We start from the raw sequence: 15,835 nt of genomic DNA on the forward strand, positions 1-15,835 counted from the left end.
GCTATTTTTAATTCTAGGAAAGGGTAATAACGGGCTTTGACAGGGTGGGGGATTAGCTCCTACACTCACGTGGTGTCGTCCCAGCGCTGCAGGCATTGGCTGTGGAAGCTGTGGTTACATAATGTGGTGAGGATGCCATTCACAGACTCGTCCATGCGCTCCAGACACACCGTGCACTTGGGGAGCTCCGTCAGGTCCATCACGGGGAGGCTGGCGCCCTACAGGGAAACACCTCACATAAGCCTCACTCTTCATCCACGGTTCTAATATATGTTTTTAACACCAGTTTTCCTGCTGCTTTTTGACTCTTGGCAGGATGCTCTCAACATTTTTGCTCTGTGCAAATAATTTAAATTGGTAAGATGTTCATCCATACAACAAATATTGACTGAGCACCTTCTATATTCCTAGCGCTGTGCAAGGCACTAGGGATAGGCTGGCGAATAAGCCAACAAAGATACTTGCCCTCACGGAGCTGATACTCTGGAAAGGGAGACTGCTACCAAAAGCTTAACAGAGAATAAAAAAAAAAAAAACCCAGAGAATCTAAAGTGTTACCAGACTCCTGGCTCTACTTTTAAGGCTCTGTAACTATAACAGAACACAAATGAATAAAAGCAGAACAGGAATGGAACAGAATGATTTTTCCACAGAGTAAGTTAAAACTTAACACCTCCTACTAAGTGATAATAGTATCAACAACACTGATTTATTCATTCATTTAACACACACTTATTGAGTCCTTCCTATGTATGCCAGACAGTTCTAGGTGTAGCACAATGGTGAGCAAAGAAGATGCGCTAAGTCCAAAACAACTTAGGGCCTTGTCCTCACAAGCTTATAATCTGCTAGAGAGAGACGAAAGTCAAATTTTTTAAATTACCAGTGGTCATAAGTGCTATTAAAGAAAAGTATAGGAAGCCAAAACAGGGTGGTCAAGAAAGGCACCCCCTGCACCACCCCCCGGACAGTGACGTCTGACTTGAGCCCTGCCAGCTGTAAAAAATGAGCAGGAATTACTGACGTGAAGGTGGGGAGGTACGCACACAAGGACATGCTGAGAAAAATCACATTTATCTATGGTCCCCGAAAAGTAGCTTTTCACAGGCACTCTTTCAAGAAGCCATGTTCATTTAGAGAAAAGAATCTCTAAAACTGGCACAAAGGAAGCCTGATTTTATCATTTGTCAATTTTTATTTTACCTAATCTAATGATAGAACAATCAAATGAGAACTTATTTCCATCAAACTGATTTCAAAGTAAAAAGACCTTTAGGTCTACTTTAAAAGAAAGAAAATCTTAAAAATATAACAGAGCTGAATCTCCTACTTTATAAAATGATTTAACTGAACACATTTTCTGGGAAAAGGTCCCACGGAAGGTGGCAAATCAGAGCAATTACAGATTGTTATCCAAACACAATTAAAAATTAGGACAGGGATTAAGGGTTGATATTTAAAGTAAAAATGCTTCTTTTAAGTTCCAGGCCATGTTTCATGGACCTGGAATAGATGAACACTCAATTTCGATAACAGAGAAAATTTTTTTTTAATATTTTGGGATACTTTTCAAAAATTGAGATAAAATTCATTTAATATAAAATCTGCCATGTTTAACTATACAATTCAGTGGGTTTTAATATATTCACAGGGTTGTACAACCCTCACCACTAAGTCTAGACCATCCCTATCACCCCAAAAAGAGTCTTCATCTCACTGCAGTCACTCCTCATTCCTCTCGTCCCCCAGCCCCTGGCAACCACTAATCTGCCTTCTGTCACGATGGATTGGCATACTCTGGACATTTCCACAGATAAATCTTCACATTCAACCTTATGACATTCACGTGTGTCTGTGTGTGTGTCACACACACACAAACACAAGAATGATGCACACTTACATCTTCAGATTTCAGTACTTCAGCCCTTTCCACATACACCAGCTGGCAAACATCATCTTCTATGGAGTTGAACTGGCGGCCATTGCACGCCATATAAAAACTATCTGCATCAGCCTAGGTATACCAATGGAGAAAAGGAAAAAATTGAGAGAAATATCCTGAAAATATGCTTTTTATTCAAGATGCATAGCTTCAATTATTCTCTTCATCAGCGTTTAAAATGTATACTTAGAGGAGAGAAAGCAACTGCCAAAAGTACCATCTAGGGAAGCAGGTTCATTAGGTGTCAAACTCTGCAAGTCAAATCCTGCATCTCTACAATGTTCCCTGATCCACGACAGTCTCACTTAAACCAGCAGAAGCTGCCCAACTGCAATAAGCTGACAGCCAATATGACTTTAGTATTCAACCAGCAATGGTCATCAGTTCCCTTGATATCAATATTTTTTTCCTCAAATCAGCACTTTCTCAGCAGCTGAAAACAAACACTTATTTTTGCAAAGCTTAGAACTCAATCGTAACAGACGATTGTTAGAGATGCTTTCTTTTTAAAAAACATCAGCATCTATGTTAGAGAGAATAAAGGACTAGAGGTACTGGTATGGAGTGAAAAACCTACTCCTTTTCTTCAATGAGCCAAATAATAACAATACATCACAGATAAGGAGGTTTTAAACAACCTAGTGTGTAATATTGAAAGCAAAACCCTTGGCCAAGATCAAGAGGTCCAAGATGAACCAGCCTCTAAAATACTAATGGTCTTGTTCCTTGGAGTGGAAAATTAGAGTCAGGGGAAACAGTCCCCTGTAGATAAAACTGAAAAGGCACCTGTCCATTTGTGAATACGAACACAAGTAAATCCAACCTTCTAGTACAGCCTTAGTAGAAAGTGTTAACAAAGAGATGATTCCAGTTTTTAAACTCAGCAATTTTGAGAGGCAGCTGGGAGGCCAAGATTTGTCTAGATTTCACTCCCACATGGACATTAACCCAAACACAGGAAGTTGTGTGCTTTGGCCCTACCAACATAGACAAGCCGCATGGGGGGAGGAAGGGTGTTCTGCAAAAGGAAATGCCACATTGTCAACCTCTAGGAAGACTTTCAAGTCCGTACCAGGTTAAAAAAATAGTCTTGCTTGTCTACCCTCACAGGATTCTGAATCTTACAGCAAAATCTTGTGAGCTTCTCAGGAGCTTTGAATTTCACTCCAGTGATATAATTCAAGTGTGGATTCTTGATTATTTATATTTTCTCAATATGACCAAATGAGCTAAGCAGCTGAGGAAAGATGATCAATTCTGAACCCAATTTTGTTTTGTTTTGGAGGGTGCGGGCGGGAGATTCCTTTTCAGGAAACAACCTGTATTGGGTATAGTGTATTTTAACTTCAAATTGTTAAGAGCCAGTTAATAAATCTCTTTAATACTAAGAGGAGGCAAACTAAATTGGCTTCCCCCAATCTTCAAGAGCAATGTCTTTTTCTTGAAATGCTTTCGGTGAGTAAGCAGCACAGTGAGCAAATGGATCTGTGTACTGAGGAAGTGACCACCGGAAGGCCACCAGGAGCTGGCTGCACCTGTGCCAGCTGAGGAGAGGCCGACCCCTCCTCAGACCTCCAGCTCTGTAAATACTTGCTAATAAGCAAGCACACTTCCTCAGAGGAAGGGACAAAGTCTGTGATACTGAGCAGATGACAAAATCTACTCAACACCAGACAAATGGCTCTTTTCTTGGGGGAGTTGTTTATCTATGACAAAGAAATGTATTTTTTGAACACGTGGATCTCTGTCTTTAAAATCTCGGTATTGGAAATGTAGCTTGTCTGAATATTTACTGAGCACCCAGCATCTGCCAGGCACTGTGCTACGCGCTAGGACTAGAGGGCAGAACAAAATGCACATGGTTCCTACTTCAACCCACTACTGAAATGCACAAAACAAAAGCCTGAAGCTAACTGCAAAAAGCATAGAACAGCTCTTTTATTTAAAATGCTTGCATTGTATAGAGCCTAACATTTTAAGAAACACTGCTTTTGTTTTGGTTTTGGTTTTTTTTGAGTCTTTTGTTCTAATTGTCCTCTTCCCAGGATAAACTCAGAAAAGAAAAATCCATTATGATCAATGTTCCTTTACTGTCACAGTGATCAACTGTAGTGTCGAGAACATGTTTTTACTTCTCGAAAGAGGGTCTCCTGGCCTGTCCTAAGCATGCGAGTGACTCAAGAACTACTTGAGTCACTGAACCCCCTCCTCCCTTCCTGTGTCCCAATGAATTATAATTCCTTACCTGAAGACTAAGTCTAAGGGTCACAATACAACTGTGTAGTATCGCATTAGAACACCTACAGCACTGGGGCGCCTGGGTGGCTCAGTCTTTAAGCGTCTGCCTTCGGCTCAGGTCACGATCCCAGGGTCCTGGGATCGAGCCCCGCATCAGGCTCCCTGCTCCGCAGGAAGCCTGCTTCTCCCTCTCCCACTTCCCCTGCTTGTGTTCCCTCTCTCGCTCTCTCTGTCAAATAAATAAAATCTTAAAAAAAAAAAAAAAAAAACAAAAACGAAAACCCACCTACACCATAAAGCTGAGGCCAACAGAAGGATTACTCCTTATAAAAATTCTCTGGTGAAAAAAAGAAAGGAAAAAGAATATGGTCAGCTGCCAAGGCTATGGAGTCAGGCTGCATGGGTTTGAAATTTAACTCAAGGGCGCCTGGGTGGCTCAGATGGTTAAGCGTCTGCCTTCGGCTCAGGTCATGATCCCAGGGTCCTGGGATCGAGTCCCAATTCGGGCTCCTTGCTCCTTGGGAGCCTGCTTCTCCCTCTGCTTCTCTCTCTCTGTCTCTCATGAATAAATAAATAAAATCTTTTAAAAAAAAAAAAGAAATTTAACTCAAACACTTATTAGTTGTGTGGCTTTGGGCAAGTGATTTATCCATGCTTGTTTCCTCAATTATAAAAGTGAAAGTAACAACACCTATCTCGTGGCATTGTTGAGAGGACTCAAGGAGCCAATGCATGGAAAGCACTTAACAGGCCTGGCATCTAGTAAGTGCTCAATAGTTGGTACCTATTTGGGCCTATTTTTTTTCATGAGGGCCCAGTATTAACAACTTCAAGTCTTATACTAGGAGGGTGTTTTTAGACCTTAGAAAATCGGATAGGATAAGCCTCAGACCCTAAGATCCAGCATTAGCAATAAATAAGACAATTCATGATTCCCAGGTCAAGGGTTCTATCCCCATGGGGAAGAGCTAGCACACTGTTTCATAGTCTCAAAACTAACACCCATGAACTTGTACAACCTGCATTTGGTCAAAAGACAGGAGGTGGAGAGACTGTAGAAAAAGCCATTAACAGTAACAGAAAAGTTCCGCAGCATTACCTGCACACTACGAAGGGTGGCCCTTGGTACAGTTTGTGGGTTTAGCAGACTTTAGACTGTTTAAAAAGTCTAAACATTTTTCCCCAATCTGTTTTTTTTATTTAAATTCAATTAGCGAACTTATAATACATCATTAGTTTTTGAGGTAATGTTCAATGATTATCTCCAAACTGTTTCAACGACTTTTCCTGTGTCACTTGCTGACTGCCCTTAACTGTTAAGTAGAAGCTATAACTGAAATATTGCCATTACACAATTTCTTGCCAAGTGATTATTTCCCACACTTTTATCCACTCCTACTGGAAGAAGAATATGCCCTAGGATTAAAAGTGAGGGCTCAAATCCCAGCTCAGTCACTGAGGGCAAATCACTAACTCCTCTGCAGTCAGTTTCCTCATTTGTAAAACAAGGATAATAACAGTACTTACTTCAAAGGGTTGTGGTGAGGACTACATGAGATAATGCACATTAAGCACTTAGCAGAGTGGTATAGCATAAGCAGTCAGTAAGATTGCAAATTATCATTATCCTTGATATTACATGGGCTACCAGATTTAAAAGGTACCACTTGCCCACTGTTTGCAAAGCTCCTCAGTGACCTTGGAAGGTCTCTTGACAGTTAGTGAACACAGCTGTTTAAATGCTTTTCCATTCTAATTGTCAACGTGTGAAGTCTAAGTCCGCGTGCAGGAAAGTTCAAACATTTTAAATGTCTCATCTCAATGGCGGGGTATTTTGTAAAGGTTAAAGATAGTAATTGTGTACCCTCTTGTACACAGAACGCTACACTAAGGGTTCCCTTTCTGCGGCCCATGGAATAGGCACAAACATAATCCAACTCTCGCTTCTCTTAATTTCCTCCCCCTGGCCAACGAATGACTGCTATTGCTGTCAACTCCAGATTTCTGCAAGGAGGAAGGAGATGATAAGTGGGCCTCGTGTCATGGGCTCCCTTTCACCCACAAATTTTGGTAACAGGTCAGAGGCAATGGCAAATGATCTAAAGGCGCACCCACTCTTTGCCAATCTGCAAGCTAGAACTGCTTATCTGGGCCAAATTCAGGAATGCTGTTTACCAAGGAGGTGAGAGAGAAGTAACTTTTGACAAAGCTGCATTTCAAAACCTAACTGAATGACAAATAAAACAGGCCATTAAGAACACAAAACCAACAAAAAAAAACCCATCACAAACCAAAACCTACAGATAGGATGGCTCTTTAACAATCTGGGTAAAAGCTAAAGCTTATCTCACTCTTATACTCATACAGAAATATGTGTACTATTAAGAATGAATACATAAAACCAAGAGACTACCTTTCTAACATCTTTAGAACTGAGGCACATGGAAAATGCTGCTTAATGTGACAAATGAAATGAAGCGAATGTCAAAACCTTCTTAAATCAAAAAGTATTTAATAACGTGCAACTAATTTTTAAAACTGAAAATACCACCATCCTTTCACTGTTTGTCTCTCTGTTGCAGTGATTTCCAATCAGAACTCTTAAAACATTTTTAATACTTCAAGGAACATCCCCAAATCCCTCATCACCAAGATTAGAAGTATTAAACAGATCTTATTTTCTAAAATGTGCCAAGGAATGTCTTTTAAAGAGAGAATGAAAGCAGCAGGGGCACAGTGTTATAAGGACAGATGATATGGTGTCAATTTCAAAAAGTTTGGGGACTACTACTCTACTGGAATAGTTACTACTGGATAACCAAATACACACAACCCTAGATTTCATACCCAATCCACTTTATAAAAACATTATGGGTACGAATTAGCATTGTGTGTCTGCTAACGAATTTAGAAAGATTTCTAGAATTACAATACCCTAGAAGACAGGTATATCAAGAATCTTAAGTGCAAAATGTAAATCACACATAGCTAGCATCACACAGTTTCAAAAACACAGTTTCTGTGGCAAAGACATTTTTAATATCTTAACTTTTACCTGTGCACTAAACTTTATCAGCACCATATATTGATTTGGAGTAGAGTCTCTGATGATTTTCATTTGTTCAATTACTTCATTAAATGGGGCGACAAACTTCATAAGGTCATGACTGGTCATTGTAGCAGGGACTGTGAGAATACACAGCATGGCACTGCGCCTCACATCTTCTTTTAAGGAGGTCATCTTACTAATAAGACAATAATTAGACTGTCTTGAATGGATGAGGTATGGTTAATTCAGACAACACTAATTAGACAACTTTTATGTCCAAGAAAATAGAAAAAAAAAAACCTTGTTATACTTCACAGATTGATTTATACAGAGTGTTACAATAACTGAAAACACACACGACCTGATTAATGCAGAATACCTTCAACAAGTCTGCAACAGAGCTTAAGGTAAGCTGTGCAACAGTCTCGATTACACCCACCACTGAAATTTTACTGAAATTTTTAACCTTCAGTTAAAGGCTTACTATGGTTATAAATCAGTGGTTTGTGTTTTATTCTCATTAGCTTTTTAATAATAAATTCTCATTAGGTAACTCAGAAGCACAACTCTGTTTTTACTTCTTTTTTTCCTTAAGTTTTAAAATCACTATTCTGGGAGTTAAAGAAAACTGCCCCCACAAAGGCAGAGAGGCAGCCACAGTATGACTCAATCTACAAGTTAATGGGCAACTCTAACTATGCACTTCTCTCAAGGGGTCTAGAAGAGGAGTGTTCTAAATATAAGAAAGAGAATTCAGAACTATGAAGATGTGATTCTAAAGATTACAGAAAGTGCTTTTGGGTTGGAATAGCTGGAATAGAGGAAAAAGAAAAAACCTCCCACAATCCAATTTGCTTTTGAAATGCTGCAAACTTACTTCAACAGGTGTGATCCCAAAAGGCGACCTGAGTATTCACTGTTTCCCAGTGGGGACCTAGCAAACACGTTAGGAGGATAGGCTTTAGAGAGATCAGCTACCAATTATCCAAGGGGCTGATGACCCAGCTTATAGATTATCCAGCCAAATGCTTCCTTCCTTTGGCTTCTTTTAAGTTTTGTGTGGACCACAAAAAAGATTAGAAGAAATGATGAAATTGTAGTCCATCAACAGACTTAACAGCTTTTTAAGTAAAGATTTGAAGGGATATGAGACTGCAATGATGTTATGAATCATTTATAATTTTTTTTTCCTTTTTATTTTCCTTCCTTTTAATTCTCCAATCATCTTGCATGCCTACCTTCTCAGGGAAAATTTTCTTAGGCATTTTCTCAGTGTATCTACATGTTTCTTTTCTAAGAAGCTTTGACCCAATCTCTAAGAGTAACCAAATATAAAACATCTAAGAATTCTCTAACATACAATATATGAAAAGTATTAACCTTCTGAAGCTTAAAATATCCACTGCTCCTCAGGGCAAGAAATTTTTCACTGCCCCGAGACAAAAAAACAGACCAATTCAAAAGGAAACGGGTTTTTCTTACTTTGTCTTGTATAGATGCATAATACCATGAACTATTTCAACTGATGGGTTTCCACTAAAGAACGAAATCTGGTCTGGAAGCTGTTTGGATGGAGAATCGGGAGCAGCGTTTATGCATTCTATACTTTGATCTTTACTTCTCTGTGCAGTGGGAGATGCTTCTGAAGACTTCCTTTCTTCCATTGTGGCTTTCAGCTCATCTTTCACAAATCAAAAAATTAGCAGATTATAAACTGATAGGAAATATGTGGAAGGATTCTAATTAGGTTAAAATTTTAAATCAGAAAAATAAACTTCAACAGAAAAATTGTAATGTATTGCATTAAGAACCATATTTACAGAACAGCCAAGTTTTCAAGGGCATCTAAACTTGAAAGCACTCTTTCTCTCATAAAAATTTCAATAATACCCACAGAAACTTAAGGATGGCTCTTACATTTGGCAGTACCATAATAAAAGCAGATGTCTTCCATCATGTACTCTTAAATGGGACATTCAGGGCTATTAACTTGGAAAACCAAATCTACCAGTTCTAATCACCTCCACGCTAGAGATAATAGTACACAGCCAGTCTCTGGGTTGGAGTGAGCTGGCAGTATGTGTATCGGCGGGGAGGGAGGGCGGAGACACAACATGCTTATCTGGATTCATTAGTGATCTGCCACTACCCTAGATGGTAAGTAGCTCTCCTCACTGAATAAAGTTGTCGACCCACCTAGTTAGTATTAATTTAGGAGAAATATTTGGAGACGCTGAAGTGTGGCTTGACAACCTCATGTAAGGCACACAGGTAGTGAAAGATAAAAGTATGTTAGAGGTCAAAATCATGGGCTTATGGAATAACATGTAGTATAAGACAGGCAACCAGGGGCTTATATTACATGAGTCTGGGGTTTTAGAAGCATACCTGGATTGGACTTCATGGTCTCAATGATCATATCTGTCATTTCTCGACGGCCAAGATGCTGATGTATGATTGCTGCTTTCTCCCCTGGTGACTTCCCTTCTAAAGAGGCTACGGCTGAAGCTAGTGTCTTCTTTTTGATCTCCTCATCAGACATTTCCCCAGCTAAGGAACACATGAATGATTAATATCTGATAATAAAACAAGCTCTTCTCCACTTTCAATGTATCCATCAATAAGCTTCCCTTTTCTCTCTGCTGCCCTCCTCCAAGATAATATGATGCCTCTGCATCTCTCACTCACCTCTGGGGCTCCTCAGTGCCCAGCACAGTCAATAAACACCCAGTGCAATAAATTCAGAAATGCAGGGTTGTTCTAATGAAATCATGCATTTTAAAGCAAACCAATGAGAATAAGAGCTTAGAGAAGGTTCAACAGTGATTATATCCATATTGAACCAACATTTTAAGTAATCTCTGGTAAAGTGAAACTGTGTTGAGCTCCAAATGAAGGTCTCAGGTCCATTAATAAAAATTCAAAAACCTTTAGCAGTAGTCTTCTTAAACACCCTGGATTAGCCTCATGCCATGAATCATACCATGAAAATCTGTGATCACAGTCTTAAATCAATGAAACACACAAAAATGGAAAAGGAACTTGGAGACTCGATTGAAATACTAATATAAGTTCTATCAGAGCAGGAAGCAGGCCTGTTTTGCCCACCGCTGTATCCCCAGCACTTACACCACAGTGCCTAGCACACCCTGGAAAGTCTTCAGTAAATCAAGGACTGACCTGTGTAAAGGTGTATTCGTGCCTAATGTCAATTTAGCTGACTTTCATAACTTAGGGATCACTTGTAGTTTTTGAAAGGTGCTTATAACCCATTAAATCATATTCAATTTTTAATCTGCAGCTCCAAAATTCACACACTCAGGGGAGTTTCTTTTCTTTTTTTTTTAATTTTCTTTTTCTTCTTCAAGATTTTATCCATTTATTAAACAGAGACAAAGCGGGAGAAGGAACACAAGCAGGGGGAGTGGGAGAGGGAGAAGCAGGCCTCCCACTGAGCAGGGAGCCCAATGCGGGCCTAATCCCAGGACCCAGGGATCATGACCTGAGCGGGAGGCAGACGCTTAACGACTGAGGCACCCAGGCGCCCCTCAGGGGAGTTTCTAAGGACACAATCTCTACCTGCCCCAGGCCCCCTCCCCCAACCAAGAAGATCCTCGTGATAGCTTTCCAAACTCTTCCTTTCCTTCACAGCTCTTTTCATGGATGTAATTCCACATTTATTCTGTAATTATTTAATTCACCTGTCTACCTCATTGAGCTGCCGGTGCCATTAAAGCAGGGACCATGTCTAATTCTGCAAACAACTAAAGTTCCAGCAGACAGTGAGCATTCAGTAATTACTTCCTGAATAAATGTTAGTGTTAGGAAATTGCTTAAGGTCCAAGGAACACAGTCATAGCTGCATTCCCCATGAAAGGAGGCTGTGTGTGGCTGGTAATCAACAGCTCAGACTCTCAAGTCTAGCTCTGAGTTAGAATCCTTTCACCACTTACAGGACAATCGTGGGCAAGTCATTTAATCACTGGGCTTCAGTTTCCTAACCTGTAAAAGGCGCCTACATTTACCTAACAGGATTGTTGTGAAGATAATTAAAGAAGATAATACACACAGGGCGCCTGGGTGGCTCAGTTGTTAAGCATCTGCCTTCGGCTCAGGTCATGATCCCAGGGTCCTGGGATCGAGCCCGACGTCGGGCTCCCCGCTCCGCGGGAAGCCTGCTTCTCCCTCTCCCACTCCCCCTGCTTGTGTTCCCTCTCTCGCTATCTCTCTCTGTCAATAAATAAATAAATAAGATCTTAAAAAAAAGATAATACACACAAAGTGTTTAGTACAGTGCTGCGACACAGGAAGTGTACAAACTTTAGCTATAGTTACTACTGTAGTTGCAGGCGCCTAAACAGAAATTCTTCCAAAGAGGAACGATTTGATTAAACCACGAACCGTCAGCATCTCTGGGATCCAGTCGCTGCCCTCCCAAAGCCTGGAGGAGAGCAACTTACACAACGTGACTCTAACCCAGGGTGGAGAGGGCGACGCGCCAGGTATAAACAGAGTGCCCGTGGGAAGGCACAAGGAGGGAGGGACCGGGAAGGGCTTCCCAGAAATGCCATCCGAGAGGCCTATTTAGGATGGACGGAATGAGACGGATCTTAACCACCTCTCAGCTTCTTCCTGACACAAAGGCCCTCGCCGCCGCCTTTCCCCGGGCCCGTACTTTGGGAGGGCGAGCCTCCCGGGCCCAGGCGCGGGGCCAGACGCAAGGCTGCGAGGCCGCGGGACTCACCGGCGGCGCTGAAGCCGAAGCCGGCGGGGACGGGCGAGTGTTCCGCAAGCTCCAGTCGGATGACAACCAGTGACACACTCATAGGGCAGGCGCTGGCCGGCGCGGGCCCCGGCGGGCTCAGGCGAGGGTGGAAGGCGAGCTGAGAGGCCGGGCGGCCCAGGGTCGGCAGCGTTGCCACCGCCTCAGCGCCGCCGCCGCTGCCTCGGTAGCAGCAGCTCCGCGCGCAACCCAGCGAGCCACAACAACCCTCACTTCCGCCTCCCGGCCGCCGTCGTCGACCCGCGAGATTACGCGTGCGCGCAGGAGCTAGCGCTCCGATTGGATAGGGTGGCGGCCACGTGACTGGCGTAACGGCGTCGAGGTGAGTCTGCGCTCCCGGGACGGGATCTTGAAGAGGTCGGGGAGGAGAAAGTTTACAGAGGTTGTAGGCGCTGGGTACCCTCTTAGGCGGATCGGTGCGTTTGCGCCCAGGCCCGAGTTTACCTCTCTGAGAGGCCTTACCCTCAGGCTGCCTCTCGACGGCGACAGTCTCCGGGTCGGCGAGGTCTCCGAATTGTCCGAGGAACCGTGCCCTGTGGCGAGCTTTTGCCCCTTTGTTGTGTTTGACCCCTCGCTCTAGCGCTGGAGGGGTTGCTTTGTGTTAGCCACACTTTAAAGACAGGTACGCCAAAGCGCAGAGAGGTGTATTTGCCTGTCTGAAGGCCCTTGAGGAATAGGGACTCGATTGCAGTGTTTCTGACGATGTCGAGGTAGGGCGGTGGGCTGGTTAAGCGCACGGCGTTGGGAGTTAGATCTGGGCCCTGCTCCCCGCTCCGTAACTTCACAAATGTTTACTGCGAGCCTAAGCACTGTTGGGGTGGTGGGGATATTTTCGTGAATAAGATAAGCACACAGTCCCTGCTCTAATGGAGTCGACCTTGATCGGTTGTGTGACCTTGAGCTAGGTTTTGTCATAAAAGTGGGATAGTATACGGCCATGAAATAGAGCCTGTGGCTCTACATACATCAATTTTTTTTTAGATTCAGCTTTCTTTCCAGTATGTCAGACTGCCTTTAGCATACAGAGAGCCACAGGCAATACCTAAATGTCCCACACATGCCAGGATGCTATTCCAAGCATATGCTATAAGGATTTCTAGGATGTGTCACAGCACATCCTGGACTACATATGCATATAACATAACCACATGCTCTATGTGTATATAGCTTGTGACTGCATCTTATGAAATATGTTTCAATATACACTGTTTATATCTCCCAAGTGGTGACAACCAAAAATATACCCAGACCTTGCCAAATGTCCCCTTGGGACCAAAATCACACCCCGTTGAGAATCGCTGTAAAGATGCATATGCCATATTCACATAGTATATGCATATAACCTATGAGACCTCATGAACTTTTTATAGTATACTACAATAGTAGATAACATTTTTTCTTTTCTCTTTTTTTTTTTTTTAGAGAAGGAGGGGAGAGCATAGGGAAAGCGAGAGAGAGAATCTTAAGCAGGCTCCATGCCCAGCAGCAGAGCGCGTCGCAGGGCTTGATCTCACAACCCTGACCTGAGCTGAAATCGAGTCAGATGCTAAACCAACTAAGCCACCCAGGTGCCCCAGTGGTAGATAACATTTAATAGTGTGCCAGGTACTAACTTGAGTGCTTTACATACTTTATTTCATGTAATAGTAACAACTTTATGAGACTGGTATCTAATTATTCCCATTTCCAGAGGGAAGAGGGACCTGAGTCTCAGAGAAACTTGCTCAGGATCTCACACTTAGTAAGTGGCAGAGCTAGAATTCAAACCCAAGCAATCTGATTCCAGAGCCACACTCAACCTTTTTACTAAACCATCTTCTTAATATGTGACAACACTGTGTGCGTATTTATGAAAGCACAAATTAAGTAGCAGGGCTACATTATCATACTAATCTCATTATTCTAAAAGAAGACAAATACTCTCTATGGTACAGAAGGAACATGCTAGTTCCAGAGAATAGTTAATGACGGGCAAGTAGGGCTTGTTACCGTTTTCTGTGGCTATCAACAACTAAACCTGTCCCCTGCCTTGCTCTATTTTCTGATTCATCTATTCATCCTTCCAACTCATTTATACTGAGCATCTGCTGTGTGTCTTGATGCAGTGCTAGGCCCCAGGGGGACAGGTATACACGAAGATGAAATATATACAAAGATGAAAAGATGGGCCTTGCTTTAAGGAGCTTACAATTATAGGAGCAGATAAGCATGAAAACAGTTACTGTGTAATGGAGTAAATGCTCTAGTGAAGGTATGGAGAAGAAGCAATAGGAGTTTAAGAAAAAAAAAAAAGTACCAGAGCCTGCCTGGAAAAGAAAAAGCCTCAGGGTGCCTGGCCGGCTCAGTCAGTAGAACCTGAGACTCTTGAGTTTGAGCCCCATTTTGGGTGTGGAGCCTACTTAAAAAAATAAAAATAAACAAAAAAAAATGTTAAAAGCCTCTCGAGAGGATGTAAAGGTAAAGCTGAGGCTGTGTTGTAAAAACGAGTGAAGTGTACAGCAGATGAAGTGGGAAAAGCTGTCACAGTCAGTGCACAGCTCCCAAGCCTGGAGGTGGAAGAAACCAGTGTTTTGCCACTCTGAAGAGAGTGTTGGGAAGTGGTTAGAACAGAACCATCATCTCTAATTGGAAGGAATAAGCAAGCTGGTCATGGGAGCATTGCCTACTCATCCATTAGTACCCTCAGTTGAGATGCAAGCCAGCCCTTCAGGCCCCAGAGACACTTTTCATCGCTGTTAAGCCCTGGCACAAAGTTTTTGATGCGTTTAGAAGCCTATAAATAAACTCCTTGCATCATAAACTCTGGCCTTGGCATGGGAACATAAGTAAAACTGAAAATGCAAATCAACCTTTAAGTTTTACATTTCAACCCCCGCCCCAGTTCTGCAAATTTCCAATTATATGAAAAACACATCGTATCATCTCAAAAGATTTACTGCTCGAGAACCCTTTCTTTAGAGTCTTCTATGGCTTATTGAATCCTGATGGCCGCACTGAAGTGACTCATTAACTTATAGGCTGTTTTCCCAAACTATGTTGTTCAAACCCGATTTTTAGTAAGCTTTGAAGCTATAGAAATCACACAAAAAGCGCAAAGATTTTCATACAGACCTGACTGCAAATAGCAATCATTAATTTGTTTTTACCCCAGCTTTTTACTTCAGAGATACAGAAAAGTTGAAAGAATAGTACAGTGAATGATCTCTCATATACTCTTCATCAGATGCCCTTCACCTAGATTGACTAAACATCTTGCCACATTTGGTTTATCCCTATCCCTGTATGTAGGTATATGTCTATATACGTAAGTGTGTGTTGTGTGTGTATGGGGTGTTTTGTTTTTTTTTTTTAACTTTCTGAGAGTGTTTAGAAAAGAGACAAATGGAGAACAGTTGGGAGCCTGTTGGTGTGATGGAGGCACCCCATCAGTACTAGGAGGAGGTCCATAACTGGGCATTCTGGGAATATACAGGAGAGGCTTCTCATCTGTCTTTTCTGGTAGCCAAAGGGGGTTTCCTGAAGTAAGTGATAGGTAAACTACAACCTAAAGGACAATTTGGAATTAGCCAGATAACAGGTGGAAGGGAGCGGTCCAGGGCAAGGAAACAGCACAGGCAAAGGCATGGTAGCCGGAGGAGAACATCATGTGTTTAAAGAAGCTGCATGTAGATTTGTGTGTCCACGTCATCCCGATTAAGGTGAAAGAAGAGGGAGAGTTGCTGCCAAGAGTGGGGGGCAGATCTTAGAGGGCCTCTTGAGGCAGGTTAAGGAACTGAGAGTTTATCTTGAGGGCAGTGGGGAGCCATTGAAAGTTTTACTTTTT

The 15,835-nt window shown here is 42.2% G+C and overlaps 1 protein-coding gene across 4 annotated transcripts in view; it reads right to left on the minus strand.

Moving 5' to 3' along the window:
* Positions 1–15,835, minus strand: part of LOC113912475 (BRCA1 associated protein) — a 90,810-nt gene that overhangs the window by 17,603 nt on the left and 57,372 nt on the right. The window contains exons 1-7 of one of the 4 annotated variants that reach the window (XM_027575594.2): positions 11,974–12,301; positions 9,618–9,779; positions 8,712–8,910; positions 8,107–8,163; positions 7,236–7,425; positions 1,901–2,014; positions 70–218 (exon numbers count right to left, since the gene is read on the minus strand). In XM_027575594.2, coding sequence (XP_027431395.1) covers positions 70–218; positions 1,901–2,014; positions 7,236–7,425; positions 8,107–8,163; positions 8,712–8,910; positions 9,618–9,779; positions 11,974–12,055 — 953 coding nt within the window. In that variant the 5' untranslated portion in view covers positions 12,056–12,301. Of the gene's footprint in view, positions 1–69; positions 219–1,900; positions 2,015–7,235; positions 7,426–8,106; positions 8,164–8,711; positions 8,911–9,617; positions 9,780–11,973; positions 12,302–15,835 lie in introns of those variants that run through there. The other 3 variants (XM_027575592.1, XM_027575595.2, XM_027575593.2) reach the window with 3 other exon arrangements.

The sequence above is a fragment of the Zalophus californianus genome, chromosome 14 (assembly GCF_009762305.2).
Source record: "Zalophus californianus isolate mZalCal1 chromosome 14, mZalCal1.pri.v2, whole genome shotgun sequence".
NCBI classification, from domain to species: Eukaryota; Metazoa; Chordata; class Mammalia; order Carnivora; family Otariidae; genus Zalophus; species Zalophus californianus.